General features: G+C 45.9%; 2 protein-coding genes across 2 annotated transcripts in view; both read left to right on the top strand.

Annotated features, from left to right (window-relative positions):
• Positions 1 to 12,736, top strand: part of st6galnac3 (ST6 (alpha-N-acetyl-neuraminyl-2,3-beta-galactosyl-1,3)-N-acetylgalactosaminide alpha-2,6-sialyltransferase 3) — a 52,348-nt gene extending 39,612 nt beyond the window's left edge. Inside the window, exons 4-5 of the mRNA XM_062527512.1 lie at positions 1,019 to 1,126; positions 5,810 to 12,736. Of these exons, the coding sequence (XP_062383496.1) occupies positions 1,019 to 1,126; positions 5,810 to 5,999 (298 nt within the window). The 3' untranslated portion in view covers positions 6,000 to 12,736. The remainder of the gene's footprint in view (positions 1 to 1,018; positions 1,127 to 5,809) is intronic.
• The window catches only part of st6galnac5a (ST6 (alpha-N-acetyl-neuraminyl-2,3-beta-galactosyl-1,3)-N-acetylgalactosaminide alpha-2,6-sialyltransferase 5a), a 35,357-nt gene continuing 30,368 nt past the window's right edge, over positions 8,239 to 13,227 (top strand). Inside the window, 2 exon segments of the mRNA XM_062551999.1 lie at positions 8,239 to 8,297; positions 9,529 to 9,637. Coding sequence (XP_062407983.1) covers positions 8,239 to 8,297; positions 9,529 to 9,637 — 168 coding nt within the window.

The following is a 13,227-nucleotide window of genomic DNA, read 5'->3' as shown; positions in this document are numbered from 1 at the left end:
TGACAGACATTCGTCTCTCTTTCACACACTCTCTCTCTCTCTCTCTTTCCCTCTATTTCTTTCTCTCTTTGTCAAATCCTATCTCTCTGTCCCTCTTTCTCTCTCTCTCTCTCTCTCTCTCTCGCTCTCTCTCTCTCTCTCTTGCATTTTCTTTCATTGTGCTCATACAGCTGTGTCCCTCAAGGTTGGCGTGTCGTTTAGATGTGCGAGGCAGCGGTGAATCAAGCGGCGGGGGGATACGCCGCACGTTGTCGCAGTCGGAGCGAGACGCGTCATGCAGAACGGCGCTGTACCGTGCGGGCGCGTCACGCCTCAGGTGCCGGCGCGCTGCGCCGCCGCTCGATTATTTACCTCTCAGCCTCTTCTGACTGTCAGAGCTCGTTTCTCGTCCACCCCTCATTTCCCGCCACTGAGGCGAGTGAGCGCTTCAGCCGTGTCACTCTCAATCACCGGCGCTCGGCACGGATGAGAGAGAGAGAGAGGGAGAGAGAGAGAGAGAGAGAGAGAGAGAGAGAGAGAGAGAGAGAGGGAGGGAGGGAGAGAGAGAGGGGGACAGAAGGAGATAGAGAGAAGGTGAGAGAAAGAAGGAGAGTGTGAAAGAGAGAGAGGCCCCTATGAAGAGCTGTCAGTGTCACTGGAAGGTTGGTCCTTTTGTGTTTTGGAGCCAGCCACAGCATTGGCTCCTGCACAGCATTTTTCATTCAGGCTAGGGTGAAGCCTGAGAGGCTCGGTGAGATTTACGCATCTCAGGAGCTAAAGGTGTGGCTACAGAGAGTGATGGAGTCATACATGAGTTAACGTGTGGCCCTCAAAGACAAATGGCAGGCAGCGCTCCAGTGTTCCTGACTGCTCCACTGCTTGCTTTTTGTACACTCTAGCACTATTTCACTGTGTGTGTGTGTGTGCGAATAATTGACTTGAAACTCCTTTGTGTGTTTTATATGATTAGCTCTTCTGACCTCTCCGTTGTGTGTGTGTGTGTGTGTGTGTGTGTGTGTGTCTGTGTGTTTGTTGACAGCATACAGTCGGGGTCCTACCTCAGCACGGGCTGGTTCACCCTCATCCTGGCCATGGACATGTGCAAAGAGATCCGCGTGTACGGCATGATCAACGACACATACTGCAAGTAAGACCAGCCGCTCCGGCTTCCTCCTCTACCTCAATCACTGATCATGTGATCATCCAGACTGTTCTTATTTCACACACAGGCCCAAGTACTGTACCATCTCCTTTAGGCAGGGATTGAATTGGCTTGGGGTTGTCATGGGCTCAGCCTGACATATGTGACCTGATAACCTACTGTAGTACAGTATGTTGCAGTTTCAGGGTCTCGCTGTCTTCTGTAATGTTGTAATTACTGTAACGTAATTTTTTTTAAGAGTTGAAAAACAAACTAAAACCAAAAATATGTGCTCACTGTAATAACTCCCTCTTAATATGAAGGATAAGGAATGTCCACTCTCTGGTTAGCAACACACTGTAGCTGTACTGGACTGACTCCAACTGTCTGTGTACATTCCCGCACTCACAAGCATTCACTTCACTTTACAGACGTGGTAACGTGACAGCACTATGAACACAAAGCCAACTATATCACATTTTATTACATCTCCCCCTTTTATGATATCTTGTCAATATTCAACATTGCCCAACTGTAACATGTAGGCTATGACCTACATAATATGACACTTTCCATCATCCATTTATTAGATCTAATAAAATGAGATCATTTGCAGCAACTGCTATCTAGCTGTAGAGCATGTAAAATGTAGCAGCTGGCAAACATCAGAGGTTTCACAGGGCCTTTGTACTGTCAATGGCTTTCTCCAGAAGTTGTCATCAAAATTATTCAATCCTCCCAAACGAGCAATTTAAATAGCTCAACACACCTAATATTTACAAGTATTTTTCGCCATGATCAACACAAAATGCCATTTTTAATGACTAGTACAGTCTCAATTATTCAACATCTCCATGACGAGCGTTTTTAGTACTTAGTAAAGCACCCATTTGCTGTTCTGACCTGCTGCAAACGTGATGCAAAGCCAGACACCAGCTTCTGGCAGCATTCCCGAGGAATCTCAGCCCTATTCTTTGGTGTGTGTGCTGTTACCGCCTTCTTCAAATCCCACCAAGGTGATTTTTTATGGGGTTCAAATCATGTGACTGTGGCCCCGGCAGTGGCGTAACTGGCTGGGGCACCTGCATCGTACGCTGGCGACCCGGGTTCGATTCCCACCCCGTGGTCCTTTCCAGATCCCACCCCAACTCTCTCTCCCACTCACTTCCTGTCATTCTCTCTACTGTCCTGTCCAAATAAAGGCATAAAAAAAAGCCCAAAAAATAATCTTTAAAAAAAAAAAAAAAAAAAAAAAAAATCATGTGACTGTGACGAACACTCTGGAAACTTCCCAGGCTTCCTCCGCAACCAAGCCTTGGTGGACTTAGGTTATGCTTGGGATCCTCGTCATGTTGGAAGATCCACTGATGCCCAAGCTTCAGCCTCCTCTTTGGATTTCCTTACATGTGACTGAATCCATCTTGCCTTCCACACGCGGCATGGTTCCAGTGCCAGAGGAAGCCCAGTCGCCCCAGAGCATGACCAAGCCACCACCGTGCTTCACTGCAGGAACAGTGTTCTTTTCACCGCCTGCTTCTGTCTTCCTCCTCCAGACGTGCCGCTGATGCACGGGCAGAAAAGTTCCGAAAGTTTTGTTTCATCGCCTACGGTGTGACGCTGATGCTTTGATCAGACACTGATGTGCTTTGACCTTGGAGTTCACCTTGAAAGTTTTCTTTGGCTCTTTGTATTCCAATTTACACTTTCCTTCTGCTCAGTCTGGGTCAATTTTCCACTAGCAGCTACATCCGGCGAGGTTGGCCACAGTCCCATGCACCTTAAACTTGTTAATACAACGTGCAACTGTAGCCACTGGAGCATCAAGCTGCTTGGAGAGGTTCCGATAGCCTTTAACTTCTACAGTACATGTTTGTCTATGTTTTTCTGATCACCTCAGGCAACTCTTTCCTTTCCTTTTCATTTCTCTGGTCCACTATTATTTGATGTATGCAATGATACCAAACTGCAAAGTGACTCATTTTTTAAATGTCATTTAAATAGGCTGGATGACTGAATACAACATCAAATACATCTGTAATGCTAATTAAAGTGAAACAGTTTAAAACATCATTAAAATCCAATAATGTATCATCCTTTAGGAGTACCATTTTAGGGTATCTTTGTAAAATAAAGATCAAATGTTCTCTTTTCAGACTTTCTTTGCTTTACTCCAAAGGCATTACAGTACATACCAAAACGCGTACCAAAGCCATGCAGCTATCCAAAAGAAATTTGCTTTGAATTCAATCACTTTAAAGGAAGAAATTAAGCATTTTTTCAATAATCTGCAAGAGTGCCAACAAATTCAGCCATGACTGTATGAATTCATTCATGTTACTGTAATATGCCCCCCTTTAGTGGTAGTCCAGCACCACCTCTCCTCTATTTGACATGGATAGAGTGAGGAGTACACTGAATGACAATAACATTTGATCGTCATCATCTGTAGTATAGTATGTAGCGCTTGCGTAGCTGCAGCGTAGTTCTGCCAGGCATACTTAATACTACGTCACCCATTCATTCATTACCCCTGACCAATCACCAGGCTGCATCAGCTTTATTAATGGCTCCTCTCAGGCACCTGCCCATGTTGCCTTCAGGTGCCGATTTTCGATGTTCTCACCCTCCCTCCCTAACCACCACCAGGTCAGTCCTCGTCCAGTTGTCCAGGGGGTAGGCTTCGCCCCTGCCCTCTCGTTCTGGCAGGATTTGCCAGGGTCTGCACGCTCAGTGACCTGGACCTACTGTACTGTAGAACGGGGCCTACGCCAAAGACTCTCATTGTTCCTTTTTTCTATCCATTTATTTGGTGTTCCTTCATTGCTTATGTCTTTTGTAAATCCTTTGATGGATTCAAATACTTGTTAAACTTCAAGTTATGTCTCTGAGTATTCCTGGCTGAATTGCTTTTGCACAGACATTCCCACATTCAGAGCAGAGGATTGTCACCACAGATTAGACCTTGTTATGTTCCATCAAGGCCACAGTCTGCCTTCTTTTTAACATCTACTGTATACAATTGTGAAAATGATATTTTAAAATAAATACATTTTTGCTGATTGCTTTATTCAAATGTAGGCTTTTGTGTGTGGAAATATTTTGCCTGTCACGGCTGCTGATGCGTACACTCATTTGCTCCCATTTGAACCCTGACAGTACAGAGGCCGCCCACATCAGAAGTCCCAAAGTAAACGCTGCCTCAGCTGTCACAAGTTTCCCTGCACTGTAGGCTGCGCTGGAGATAACAGCATCTTGTTTAATGTAATTAATTTACTATGGATTTGCCACAGATGAAAACCTCCGCACCCTCGTTAGCTGGAGGATCCATATTTACGGCTTTATGCCATCGTTTTTTTTTTTTCGTTGACGGGGGGAAAGTGATGTCAGGGGTTCACCCTTTCTGCCAAATTCGCCTCGGCAGAAAGATAAAAGATTTCTCCAGGGCTCAGACAAGGAGCATAATTTAATCCTGTGTTTTGGCTCTGTTTCGCTGTCAGAATGACCTATCCCGGGCTTCCCGTTAATGAACCATAATTACAGCCCCGCGCGCTCCTTGGTGGAGGTTGTCTGAATGTAAATATATACTGGTGTGCCGGGAAAAGGGGGCAGGGAAGTACTTTGGATCCATCAAATTGCCATGGTAGCTCAGCCTCACCTTCAGCGTTAATGGGGTCTGCTCTTGCCTCATGGCTCCAGAGCCTCTACCCCACGCCCCACTCTCCACCCCGCAGACCCCCCTCACCGCTCCCCACCCAGCGGTCTGCACGGCGTCCGGCTTCTTTACAGTCCACAGAGCTCAGGAGTTTGTTCTCCCCTCTCCTTCATTCCTGCATGCGAGATCAATATGCGCTCCCAATCCCAGAGCTGGAGCACGGTGAACACAATGGCTTGGCAGGGAGCAGAGGGGTGAATTTTTATTTCTGCATAATAATATCAGTTACCCGAAAAATGCAGCCCGCTCCATTTGTCACGGGGCTAATTTTCATGAGTTGTAAAATATTTGAGCATAATCACGTTATCCACTCAAGGCTGGTATAAATATGTATGATGCATTCAGAGCTGAAGAATTATACCCTGAAATCTATGTTCGGTGTATCAAGCACACGTTTCCTAAGCTTCTCTTTGAAGAAACGGCACGCTGTTTCATTTCCGCCACTGAGATATGTTTGGCCGCTGCTTCTCTTTTAGCCTGGATACAGGGGGGGAAGCACACCAACAATAAAGTCATTTTGATGCAAGGCGATGTGTCAGGAAGGTATCTGTCTTAACATAATGTGCTGTGCCAAGGCAGCAATTGACCCCACTAGCCCTCTCATAATTGAAATTCAACAGGTGTGGTGGGGAGAGTGAAATTGAATTCATTTGTTGCAGGGCAACAGTGACACGGCTCCTGCAGCCATGAATAATAAGGAAAAAAAGCAAATCAGCTCTTAAAGTCACCCGCGTTCCACAGGAGAGCGTTCTTGAACTAGGGGAGATTGGTCTTTATTTAACTCAAAGGAAGAAAGGCAAGACAGATAGAAGCAGCCCGACTTTGAACGCGAACGCGTCCCGGTTTAGTAGTATAAACGATAAAAGTCTCCCCGCAGAAATCAAAAACAGTGAAATGGATTTATTCAGCATGCTGATTGTGCGTCTACCTTAACAGTATCCTCCCTCCCTTCTCTCTCCTTTCTCCCCCTGGTTAAGGACGGAGGGCTACCGGAGGGTTCCGTACCACTACTACGAGGCCGGGAGCCGGGACGAGTGCGCCGAGTACCTGCTCCACGAGAGCGCGCCGTACGGCGGTCACCGCTTCATCACCGAGAAGGCCGTCTTCGCCAAGTGGGCCAAGATGCACGCCATCAAGTTCTTCAACCCAGAGTGGCAGCTCTCATGACACACCCACCATCACACACGCGCCGCATCGCGCGTGCACACACACACACTCATACGCACGCACACACACATATATACATACTGTACACACACACACACCAATACTACCACCACTTTGTGACTAGGCACAGAGCTCTCTGAGCTGTGAGGGACAACGTAGCACTCGAAAGGACCTCTCCTATCTGCACGCACCTTAGAGAGAGGACACATTGGACACGCAAGTGCAGGACGTCCTGTGTGTGAGGCTCTCCGAGCCCCCTCTGCTGTGAAGAGTGTGTGAGGAGGATCCAGTCCCCTTTTTCAAGGTCAGGACCCGACTGTAACCGTTTGAGGTTGGAAGCAGTGTATTGGTCTCTCTCTCTCTCTCTTTCCAATAGACAATCAAGCGCCATTGTTTGGACCGGTGCACTCACGTGAACAAATCATGCTGGCTGACGCCGTGCGGTGTGCTAAAGTGAGGTGGTAACCTTGTGAATGTTTGTATTCCTACACTGTCCAGCTGTCGATTTCTGCACCAGAGCAGCCACGGGAAGGTCATTCAAGCAAAGGCCATCGTGCTGCAAGAGCTGCTGCTTGACATTCACAAGATGACGAGGAAGTGCAATCATAAATCATAGATTTTTTTTTCTCTCACTCTTTCTTTTTCTTTATTTCCCTCTCTCCACTCTGTCTTTCTTTTTCACAAGAAAAAAAGCTGAATTTTTGAATCTCCATGTGATGCACTACCAATTCGTAGAAATATGAAATATTTTGGGCTACAGTCAGTGTTTTTTTAGCTGAACAGACTGTTTCTCACCAAGGCTTTTTCCTGCAGTGATCAAGGCATCACACGGATCAAAAGTTTAATATTCTTTGTGTGTGGATGAAATCCTTCATCACCCTTCCCTTGCCCAAGACCTCTATACACATTCACACGCACACACACACACACACACGCACACACGCACACACACCAAAACTCATTCAGTCTTTTGGCAAGAAAGACATGGGAATGTCAGAATCTGTTTGCCCTGAAAGCAAGCATGAAATCTCATATGAAATTTATCATTCAAGAACCCACATCTGCAATCCAGTGCCACGTGAGCGACCTGCAAGACTTGCCGTTCCGTCCCTTCAAAATGCCCACAATGATTAAAAATATAGCGATTGATTTATTTGGGCCCAGAACAATATTTGCTTGATGCTACCGTGCCGTCCCACCCCCACCCCACCCACACCCCACTCTACATTAATCATCACCCAGCACACACACACTTCACAGCAATATGTCACAACACATTAGAGCCCTCTCGTCCAAGTGCCGTGTCTTTGACATTAATAGCATTAACAGCATGGGGTCAAGTGCTGCAAGCTGCATGTCCCGGCTTCCATTAGCCCGGGCGGAACACCAGTATCACTGGCGCGACCCTCCTGTGCCATGCTGAGCCGAGCCGTGGTGTGCCATGGTGTGCCATGGTGTGCCACCGTGTTGTGTCATGTGGTGTGGTGTGGTGTGGGCTGCCATGGTGTGGGCTCCTCTATCTAAATAGAAGTGTGTGCCTGACGTGATGACATGGCAGCCACTGCAGAGTGGAACACAGTCGTGCAGGGCAGTTCCCCTCCCCACCCTCCCCGGACTATCACCATCAGCCATCTCTTTGAGCCTCGCCTTTGTGTCTGTGTCTGTGTGCGCCAGTCCTCAGCCCTTCCCTTCTACTGTCTAGTCTCCTTCCTTGTTCCTCCGCTCTTTTGTCCTCGGCTTTTCTTGGCTTTTGGTTATCAAGGAGTGTGTTTCTGAGAATAGGCCCATAATGCCAACTGTCCACTAAATGTGCTGACCAGACTAGTGTTCCATGTGATTGTTCTAAGCTCCAAAGTTCCATAGTTCAGCTCAAGCTCCCTCTGAATCTACTGTCATTCTCACTCATTGGGCTAATTATGTGGGCGAGAATGAAAAAAGACAGAGTAACTAAATGTCCAGTTGGCAAAAGTTGGAAATCACTTTTTATTCTGGGCCATTTGTGCCTTTAAATGTATTTGATCTGCTTTAATCTGCACAAAAAGTATCCAGAAATTGAAAAAAGAATATTGCTCCTCCTTACTGCATTGCATTCTCAGTTTTTGCCTGGTTGTCACATCTCCCCTGGACCCATGCTTAAACTAATCAGTAAATAGGGGAGGGTGGGACACATCAGGCTTACTCCCTGCTACCCTCCCCACCCACCCACCCACCCATCCGCGGCTACAGTCTGGGCCCCAGGATGGCGCTCCGAGGAGCGGCCGAGGCGGGCACGGCCCAGAAGGTGCTCGCGGCCACACGGCATGATTAATCATTTCTGGAGCTCTCGGAGCGGAGCCGCCGCACAGCCAGCAGATGAGGCAGAGCAGCCGGGGCTTCCCTGCTGGGCGGCCAGACTCATCTGCACACGCTCCGCATCTCATTTTCTCCTCTCTCTCCTCCTCTCCTCTCCTCTCCTCTCCTCTCCTCTCCTCTCCTCTCCTCTCTTCTCCTCTCCTCTCTTCTCCTGTCCTCTCCTCTCCTCTCCTCTCTCTCCTCCTCTCCTCTCCTCTCCTCTCTCCTCTCCTCTCTCTCTCCTCTCCTCACCTGTCTCTCTCCTCTTCGGTCTTCTCCTGTCCTCTCCTCTCCTCTCTTCTCCTCTCCTCTTCTCTCCTCTTCTCTCCTCCTGTCCTCTCCTCTGCTCTCCTCTCCTCTTTTTCTCCTCTGCTCTGCTCTCTCTCCTCTCTCTTCTCTCTCGCCTCTTCTCTCTCCCCTCTCCTGTCCTCCAACAGCTGTCCACCTGTCTGGTGCACATACTCTGCATTCACAGAAGAAGAAAAAGAGCAAAAGAGGGGTTCATTAGAAGTCTGGATACAGGAGAGGAACGCTAAAGGGCAGCTTTGGTGGGCTTTTTTTCAACCCATTCCTTATTCAGCTCCAATTCGACTAATTTATAAAGAATCATTAACCAATGGATGTACTTGAAGAGTGATTTCCAGCTATTTATATTCAAGGACAAACTCTTATAATATATGAGAATATCAAAATTCCCCCAGAAAACGTTCTTGTTATTCAATAATAGTCCAAAGCTCCTGACCCGGTAACAATGAACAGTACACCTTTTACGGTGATCCAAAAAAACCTGAATTTGTGACAACAGACATGATTTGCTCCATGAACCGTTTTCTTATCTGTTAGTGCAAGGCACTCTCTGTTCCTCTCTCTGACCCCCCACTCTCTCTCTCTCTCTCTCTCTCTCTCTCTCTCTCTCTCTCTCTCTCTCTCTCTCTCTCTCACTCTTATATATACTGTACAGTACACAGAGAGAGAGAGAGAGACGGAAGTCTTGTTGTGCGGACTGTGTAAATAGGTTTTTGAGCAGCCTGTGATTGTGACTGTTTGGCAGCTCACTTGGTTCTCTCTGATTGCAATAAAACGAGTACTCTACCACCACCACCACCACCACGGCTACCGTCCCCTCCACCACCCTTCCCTCCACCACCCTTCCCTTCCCTTCCCTTCCCTTTCCTTCCCTTCCCTGCGCTGTGAGCAGGTGTGCAGCAGCCCCTCAGCAGTTCCCCCCTCCACCCCAGCCCAAGCTGAGCCAGGGCCCCAGGGCCCCTGGGCAGGGAAGACAGACGTTTGGTAAAGCCAACAGGGCAGTGGGAGAGTGGCCGCGTCAAAGGGGAGGCTGAGTGCAACAGCGCCCCCTCTTTGGCTCCATGACGTGTCGCGGCCATGGGAACGAGCGAGCTTTAGGGTCTTGTGCTTCGGGAAACCTGCTGTGAACCAGCGGCATTGCCCCTGCGTTGTTTTCCCGGAACGTTATTTTTTTTTTGCGGAGACGGGACACCGCAGGTTCAGAAAGCGCACACACTGCAGGAATTCTGTGCGAAAAAACCATCTGGCCCTGCTAATTGGCACAGTTCTTCAGCCAGGCGGTGTAGCTAATGAGTGAAATCAGATGGCTAAGCGCATGGATGGAGCCGCTAAAGGGGAAAAAGCATGGAGGCACTGCTGCATTCTGCACTGGGTCGATCCCACCGCTGTGTCCACCCTCAACTGGGACGTGGTCATCAGGCAGCTCTGGAAGCTTCCATCAGGACAGCTCCTGAGCGATATGTCAAAACAGCCTGCCACTACACTTTTCCTCACAGATACTCACTGATATTGTCAGTGGTATGCCTTTTTTTTTATCACACACACACACACACATACGTTTGTAGCATTGTTGGTTGGGCCACCAGCCAAGCCAAGAGAAATAGGCTATGAATTTAACATTTCTGTCTTTGCATTTCTTTTCCCTCTTTCTTTCTTTTGTTTCTGTCCTTTTTGCTCGATAGAAATGCAGTTTTCTTACCGTGCCCAGACATGGATGACTGACCTCTAATTCAGAGGCGACAGTTATGATTTTCCCTTACCAGACTCAAGTGCATTTTATTCCTCTTCGAAGGGTGCAAGGCTTAGACTCAAGCACTTTTATTTCATTCATAAGTGTCCTTTTTCTCTTTGTTTGTTTGTTCTAGAATATTTATGAATCAGTCTTCAGTTAACAATCACCTATTAACTATTCTGGCATTCACAATAATAAAACAATGTCATTCAAGGTTATAGTATTTCCAGTATATATCATTCTTTCCCATGCCTGTTCAATGGGGAGAATGGCACATCACGTTCATGTCAGTATGAAAAGATCTGAAGTCTCGTATAGACATTTTGCCTTTGGCTTTAATGTAAGCAACAGGATTACTGAATATCTCAGTAAATTATTTGGTCGAGTTTGATGAGCAAGCTGTATAAAGAAGTGAACTGTATTTTTAATGGACTTTTAGGTCTTTACATTCTTATCCCCTTGGGTGTCCTAAATATTATATTGGTGATGATGTTAATTCTTGAGGATTTCTTTTTTATATTCTTCATTTTTATGGCTACTATGAAACGGTGGCATTTTCACAAGTTCATGAAAATGATCAAATGTGCATTTAATTATTTCATTAATATCCTTGAGGATAAAACTATACTGCTCCCATCTCACAGATGATCGATGTGTAGAAGACTTTGATGAAAATTCTTTTGTTTACTGTAGACTAAAATGGTGATAGCGATTTCATGTTTGCCTTACTGTTGAAAACCAGTCATCTTGTTTTTATTTTCTTTTTTTTAAAGGTGGAGTGTATGGTCATTGTTGTCCTTTGCTTTTCCAACTTTAAAAACATGCCTAAAACAAGGGGGATAGCATGAGCACACTGAAAAACACTGTGTAACTTGTGTCATCCCAATGCGTTTATCTGTGACCACGTTCTGCTCCTTTAGATTCTAGTGTACGACACATGCTATTTCAGTGTGTTGGGCATCATCTAAGGCTGTGCGGTGTTGACGCGCTCTTTTATAGAACCTCACAGAAATAGTCCAACATCTGCTTCATCCTCACCCAGCATTACCCCTCTCTTCTGCAATCAGGCTCCCAGTGTTTACATGCAGACAGAGAGTCTCGCCACACGTCCACAATCCACCTCCACATCAGCTATTCTGTTTGGGACAATCCCCTGCTCTAAATAAATGCCTGTATGGTGTTGGAGGTTGAAAGGTCTGCATTGCAATTAGCTTAGTGTGGACGAGCGGGGAATGTTCAATGTTGAATTAAGTCTCTAATGAAGCGTATCCGAAGAAAAGGCCCAGAGACAGAGGCGTATACGTAAGGCTGAGGAGTGAAGAAAGCTGCACTAAATTGAATAGATTTTCTGTATGTTCTTGATTGCATGTGTCCAATGTTTGATAATGATGCCTCTATTGTATTTTCTTTTTCTTTTTTTTTTCTTTGTGTCCATGGTTCCATCCATTTTTTTGTGTCCAGGGAGCGTGGGTGTATTTGAGAGAGACTCTGTGATCGATGGCTTTGTGGCGATTTTCCCATCACTTCTCATTTAAGTGCAAATGAACCATTGGACAGCCAAGGGAAATGGGCTTTGTTAAATGTTCAGTTCGCCTTACCTTGGACATATCTTCCCTTTCAAACAAACATAACCCTTCAGTCCTTCATTCTCTGAATTTATATTGTGTTTTTTTTTCTTTTCTTTCTGTGAAGCGTCCTCGTCCACAATTTTAAGTCTTACAGAATGTCGATTTGCCACTCTCTTGTGTTACTGTGTGGACGCGTGTGGTTTTATTTTAGTGGCTCCCCTCATTATGAGAGACACATTTCAGCTGGAAGGTTCTAGTGTCCCTCTGCCCTGAACAGAACAGATGGTTCTACCATATGTACTTAAGTGCCACCTAGGCCTTTGGACTGAGCTGTAGTAAACATAGACAGATAAACAGAGCAGTGCATTTCTGGGCCAGTAAGAAAGAGAGGACGTGTCCAAATTTTGTCAAAGGACAAAGTTACCGAGCATCTGTTCTCCTTGTGGACCCACGCGACTCTCTGAAGCACAATAAAGTGTTAAAATATTTTGCCAATGTTTTGCCATGTTTCTTTTTCCCTATCTCTGACATATCTTTTGAAGGAATCTTGTGTTATGTTTGGATCATTTGATGTCATTGAGGTTATTGTATTGTGTTCCGTATGTACTGTCAGAAAGTTGTCTGCTGCTTCTGCTGAAGCTGATTTCAGTGTTTCTGTCTGTCATTTTAATTTTTTTATTTTTTATTTTTTGTGTGTGTTACACTTTTTTGTGTTTCGTGCCCTCAGTAATTGTACCACATGCATTTTTGTACTCTCTGTCAGCCTAATGTTCACAATGAATAAATGATAATAAATTGTTTTTTTTTGTCTGACATCTCTTTTTGTACTAGTTGTGTCAGTGCTCCTAGTATAGTGCATCGCTTCTCGGTATGCATGCACACAAACAAGACAGGTTCATCTCACATTTCATCATTCTGCAAAGCCATACATAAGTTAGCAGCACGATGGTGTATTTGTGCTCAAGCAAACTCAAGGTTACTGTACAATGGGTGTGTGTTGCATCGACCATATCTACCAGACACATACGCAATTTGGCCTGCAAAACAGATGGCTGAAGGGGTGTGTTGCAAATATAAAAAATTTTGGGTACACACGCACATAGCTATTGTAAGAATTAAAGCTCATCTTTTTCGTTGCTATCATCACACAAGAATCACATTTAAAACTAGAGACATTTCGTGTGAGTGTCAAAAGGAGAAGACAGATTGTTGGTAAAAGGGAACCATTCCGAGTCCTCCTTTTCTTTCATTCTCTGAATGTCTCCAAGGGTGCACATCGTCTAGCCAAAGG

The sequence above is a fragment of the Sardina pilchardus genome, chromosome 2 (genome assembly GCF_963854185.1).
Source record: "Sardina pilchardus chromosome 2, fSarPil1.1, whole genome shotgun sequence".
Taxonomy (NCBI): domain Eukaryota; kingdom Metazoa; phylum Chordata; class Actinopteri; order Clupeiformes; family Clupeidae; genus Sardina; species Sardina pilchardus.
This window is presented reverse-complemented; position numbering and strand designations above follow the sequence as displayed.